Source organism: Salvelinus fontinalis, chromosome 2 (assembly GCF_029448725.1).
Source record: "Salvelinus fontinalis isolate EN_2023a chromosome 2, ASM2944872v1, whole genome shotgun sequence".
NCBI lineage: Eukaryota > Metazoa > Chordata > Actinopteri > Salmoniformes > Salmonidae > Salvelinus > Salvelinus fontinalis.
This window is the reverse complement of record NC_074666.1, coordinates 46,824,374-46,830,373: the sequence shown is the minus strand read 5'-3', so window position 1 is coordinate 46,830,373 and position 6,000 is coordinate 46,824,374. Positions and strand designations below refer to the sequence as shown.

Sequence of the window (6,000 nt, the reverse complement as noted above, 5' to 3'; positions counted from 1 at the left end):
AGTCGAAATTTGAGATTTTTGGTTCCAACCGCAGTGTCTTTGTGAGATGCAGAGTAGGTGAACGGTGATCTCAGCATGTGTGGTTCCCACCATGAAGCATGGAGGAGGAGGTGTGATGGTGTGGGGGGGGGCTTTGCTGGTGACACTGTCAGTGATTTATTTCGTATTGAAGGCACACTTAACCAGCATGGCTACCACTGTAAGGGCACGGGGCGAGTCCCAGATGCAGACACGGGAGGCAGATGGTTCGAGTCTCTGATATTTATTATAATCCAAGGGGCAGGCAAGAGAATGGTCGTGGACAGGCAAGGTCAGAGTTCAGGAGGTACAGAGTGGCAGGCAGGCTCGAGGTCAGGGCAGGCAGTATGGTCAGGCAGGTGGGTTCAGAGTCAAGGCAGGTAAGGGTCAAAACCCGGAGGACTAGCAAAAGAGATAAGAAAAGGCAGGAACACGGAAACACACGCTGGTTGACTTGACAAGACGAGACGAACTGGCAACAGACAAACAGGGAACACCGGAATAAATACCCAGGGACTAATGGGGAAAACCAGTGACACCTGGAGGTGGATGGAGACATTCACAAAGACAGGTGAAACAGATCAGGGTGTGACAACCACAGCATTCTGCAGCGATACGCCATCCCATCTGGTTTGCGCTTAGTGGGACTATCATTTGTTTTTCAACAGGACAATGCACACCTCCAGGCTGTGTAAGGGCTATTTGACCAAGAAGGAGAGTGATGGAGTGCTGCATCAGATGACCTGGCCTCCACAATCACCTGACCTCAACCAAAGTGAGATGGTTTGGGATGAGTTGGACCGCAGAGTGAAGGAAAAGCAGCCAACAAGTGCTCAGCATATATGGGAACTCCTTCAAGACTGTTGGAAATTATTCTACAATGTAGAAAATAGTAAAAAATAAAGAAAAAACATTGAATGAGTCTATGTCCAAACTTTGGACTGGTACTGTATGTGGCGTTTAGGTGTGTTTACCCTCCACTACACCACTGGAAGCAACACACAATGTTACATGGTGATGTGTTAGGCTACAATATGATGCAACGTAACACAGCGCACTGGCACAGTGTATGTGGGTGCTCAATTTCTCCTACATGACTGGCACATGAAAGCCTTGATGATGTGCAAATCACTCTGCTTCAGGAGAGATGGAGAATGAGAGTTACATAGAGTTACGAGACAGTAGTGGTTTGTTTTAGCGTGTTCGCTCCTAGCGTGTTGACACATCTACGCGTCGTTGGTATGTCTAATGGTTTGTAGAACAAGTGGCGGAAGAAACTCAGAAGGCATCAAAGCCTGGGTTTTCTCTCTCGCTCTTTCTATCTCACTTTGTCCCTGTCGCTCTCTCCCTCTCCTCTATATCTTCTTCAGCCCTAGGCATTCACATGCTGCAAAGAGAGGGACTCCCAGCAACACTGTAACACTACGGAAAAATAAGGCTGTCAAACCCAGCGTCGCAACAATAAAACAACCACACAAAGAAACATGTCTATCTGTTCCGTTTATAATGGAACAGTTCAAACGCTTTGAACACACCAATGTGCCATTCTTTCATTTAGGCACTCGCCGTGCACGAAGAAGTCAGCATAACCGTTCATTATGGTGTGTGTTTTAAGCACACACACACACACACACACACACACACACACACACACACACACACACACACACACACACACACACACACACACACACACACACACACACACACACACACACACACACACATGCCACACCACAAAGCACAAGCAATTTTAGCATCAGGGCTCGAGACACTAAGGCGCCTTAAGCAGAAACTGCAGTGTGTATGTAAAGACTTATAACACATAGCTTTTCATATTAAAGCCGGTGTTATAGGTCATATCTTATCACAATACCCACTGGTTTATTAGCAGATAAAGAGAGAGAGGTGACAAAAGGAGTTAGAGAGACTCATTAAACTAGAAATCATGTTTTAAGATGGAAACATTAGAGGAAATGTGATATTTTGTGGATGTTTTGGGTAGATGTTATTCCATAGGCAACACAGGGCTTCTCTTGTAGGGATTTGAATGGGTTGGTGAACTATCTGCAATGTGTCTCTCTCTCTTTACCACTGTCTGCTCTCTACTCGAGAGCAGACAGAGAGCTGTACTGTCTATTCTTACATGCACCATTTCTCCCTTTAAGAGATTCAAATGTTTAGTAAACTAATTCAGTAACTAACTTATCTCTCTTTCTCTCTTTCTCTCTCTCTCTCTCTCTTCCCCCCTTCCATACCTCCTCCACAGTCTGCTCGCAGTACTCGCGGGGCGTATTCGCCATCTTTGGCCTGTACGACAAGCGCTCGGTGCACACGCTGACGTCGTTCTGCGGGGCGCTGCACATCTCCCTGATCACGCCCAGCTTCCCCACCGAGGGAGAGAGCCAGTTCACGCTGCAGCTCCGGCCCTCCATCCGCGGGGCGCTGCTCTCGCTACTCGACCACTACGACTGGAACAAGTTTGTCTTCCTCTATGATACGGACCGGGGTGAGTACTTACATTTGTGTGTGATGATGTATATGATGACGTGTACCTTCTTAAGTCTTAATGCAATCAGGAAGTCGCTCCACTGTGTATGATTACATCATACTATTGAATTGACCTTTAGTTTGTCACTGACAGTGTGGTAAGTCGTTGTAATGGTACTTAATCATTTATTTATTTTATACACTGATTGTACAAAACCGTACAAACACTGCTCTTTTCACCGTCATTGTAAATAAGAATTTGTTCTTAACTGACTTAGTAGTTAAATAAAGGTTAAATAAAACATGTATACAAAATAAAAAATATATACAGTATATAAATTCCCCGACATAGACTGACCAATTGAATCCAGGTGAAAGCTATGATCCCTTACTGATGTCACCTGTTAAATCCACTTCAATCAGTGTAGATGAAGGGGAGGAGACACGTTAAAGAAGGAATTTTAAGCCTTGAGACAATTGAGACATGGATTGTGTATGTGTGTACAAGGGGGGAAGTGGCTTTTAAGTGTGTCAAGAACTGCAACCCTGCTGGGTTTTTCATGCTCAACAGTTTCCTGTGTGTATCAAGAATGGTCCACCACCCAAAGGACATCCAGCCAACTTGACACAACTGAAGCACTGGGGTCAATATGTGCCAGCATCCCTGTGGAACGCTTTCAACACCTTGTAGAGTCCATGCCCTGATGAATTGAGGCTGTTCTGAGGGGGTGCAACTCAATATCATAAGTTGTTCCTAATGTTTTGTACACTCAATGTATAGCGCCTCAAAGCTTTTCCAGTAGCTCAAAGTGCTTTACACAGTAAATGGAGAGATGGAAATAATATTTACATGTCACAGGTGTATGTTGATGTCATAGCCGTGGGGGGGGGCACATTAAATTGACTTGCGGGACAGATTTACCAAGGGCACCGGGAGTTGCAGGTCTCTGTCCCATAGGCACTCGTAAATCGGAAAAGAGTGAATAGGTGCAATTCAGAGGCCATGGTAAGTTACAACCATATTACTTATAGTGGTCCAATTCTTTCAGATTCTCACGCCTTAAAGGGCCATTGGAAGGAGAAATGGAGGCTGTGCTTATATTGATTAGAAGGGAGTTATAATAGACTTAGAGATTTAGAGTGAATAACAGCACTTATGTTGTCACATAGGAATGAGAGGCTAAGAGTCAGTGGATGAGGTGCCTTTGCTTACATTGGAGGCGTGGGCTTGAATCCCACTTCTGACACCATGGGTGTTTCTCAATATGCATACTGCCGTACTCCACACTCTCCTGCTCCGAGTGCATTCTCCGAAGACGTTTTCTTGAGTCCGTTCTTGTGAGGACAAGAGTATGGAGAGCGCATAAAACAATACATTTGAGAAGCACTCGCACTCCCCCTACTGTATTACCTCACACACATCTCACCTCCCATTCACTGAACTTTCTTCCAGCCAGGACAATGACAATAGAGACGAAACAAGATATACACAAAGCATAACATTTAACTTCATAATTATCAGCTAGCTACATGTGAATCGTAATGGTCAAACTAGTTAAACGACCAAAGGACCTAAAACTAATGTTATGCCAGGTAGATGTCAATTTTTTTGTGGGTAGGTAGCTACCACTTCTTAATGGCTAGCTAGCTAGCCAGTTGACCCTATCGCCTTACTATGGACTTACCCATTCACTGAACCGTCTTCCAGCCAGAACAATGGCAATAGAGACAAAACAAGATATGCACAAAGTTTTATTTCATAACTATCAGCTAGCTATATATGAATTGTAATATTCAAGTTAACCTGTCTAGGATCAGCATGGCGCTAGCGGCACCCCCCCCCCCCCCCCCCCCCCCCCACTGAAAAACCAGTGCCGCGAAATTCAAAAAAAATATTTTTTTAAAATATTTAACTTTCACACATTAAAGTCCAATACAGCTAATGAAAGACACAGATCTTGTGAATCCAGTCAACATGTCCGATTTTTAAAATGTTTTACAGGGAAGACACAATATGTAAAGATGTACATCTATTACCTAAAAACACATTAGCATAATCCACCATCTTTTATTTGTCCACCAACACCAGTAGCCATCACCAAATCGGCTAAACTAAGATATTTATAGCCCCTAACCAACAAAAAAACTCATCAGATGACAGTCTGATAACATATTTATGGTATGGGATAGGTTTTGTTAGAAAAAAGTGCATATTTCAGGTAGATGGCATAGGTTACAATTGCACCCACCGTCACAAATGGAATAGAAAAACTACTTAGAGCAACGTGTTTACCTACTTACTAATCATCAAACATTTCGTAAAAATACACAGCATACACGAATCGAAAGACACAGATCCTGTGAATACAGACAATATTTCAGATTTTCTAAGTGTCTTACAGCGAAAACACAATAAATCGTTATATTAGCATAGCACATAGCACATAGCAGCCCAGCATTGATTCTAGCCAAAGTGAGCGATAAAAGTCAACATCGCCAAAAGATATTAATTTTTTCACTAACCTTCTCAGAATTCTTCCGATGACACTCCTGTAACATCATATTACACAATCCATATAGAGTTTGATCGAAAATGTTTATATTTAGCCAGCAAAATCATGGTTAGACAATGTGAAATGTAGCTCAGCTGGTCAGAAAATGTCCTTGCGCCACTTAGACAGTGATCTACTCTTATACATAAATACTCATAAACGTGACTAAAAAATATAGGGTGGACAGGGATTGATAGACAATTTAATTCTTAATACAATTGCGGAATTACATTTTTTAATTTATCCTTACTTTTCAATACAGTTTGCGCCAAGCGAAGCTACGTCAAAAAACATGGCGTCCTAAGCCACTAAAATGTTTCGACAGAAACACGATTTATTATAATAAAAATGTCCTACTTTGAGCTGTTCTTCCATCAGTATCTTGGGCAAAGGATCCTTTCTTGGGAGTAATCGTCTTTTGGTGGAAAGCTGTCCTCTTGCCATTTTGAAATGCCAACTGCGTTCGGGATGAACTGAAAAGCGTGCCCAGCTATTCACATCGTTTCAAAAATAAATGTCCCAAAATCGCACTAAACGGATATAAATTGCTATAAAACGCTTTAAATTAACTACCTTATGATGTTTTGAACTCCTATAGCGAGTGAAAAGATGACCGGAGAAATATAACAGGCTAAACTAACGCTTGGAACAGGAGCGGGTCGGTGTCCAGCACGCGCGTTACGCACCAAGGAAAGACTTGCTAGCTACAGGGTTTTTTAATTTATAGGGCCTGTGAACGCGCAATCGACCCCATTGGAATCGTCATCACGTAAAGGCATCCAGGGGAAGACGTAAGAAGTGTCCGTATAGTCATAGCAATAACAGTGCCCTTTTAACTGACTTCAGAACAGTGGCCAACATTTCTGAAATCTGACTCCATGTCAGGGAAATTGCTGTAGAATGGGCTCTGTTCCACTTAGAGACAAAATTTCAACTCCTA

The 6,000-nt window shown here is 42.9% G+C and overlaps 1 protein-coding gene across 1 annotated transcript in view; it reads left to right on the top strand.

The window, feature by feature from the left end:
* Positions 1-291: 291 nt before the first annotated feature.
* LOC129867100 (glutamate receptor 4-like) overlaps positions 292-6,000 on the top strand; it is an 87,793-nt gene continuing 82,084 nt past the window's right edge. Inside the window, exons 1-2 of the mRNA XM_055940274.1 lie at positions 292-310; positions 2,288-2,527. Coding sequence (XP_055796249.1) covers positions 292-310; positions 2,288-2,527 — 259 coding nt within the window. The remainder of the gene's footprint in view (positions 311-2,287; positions 2,528-6,000) is intronic.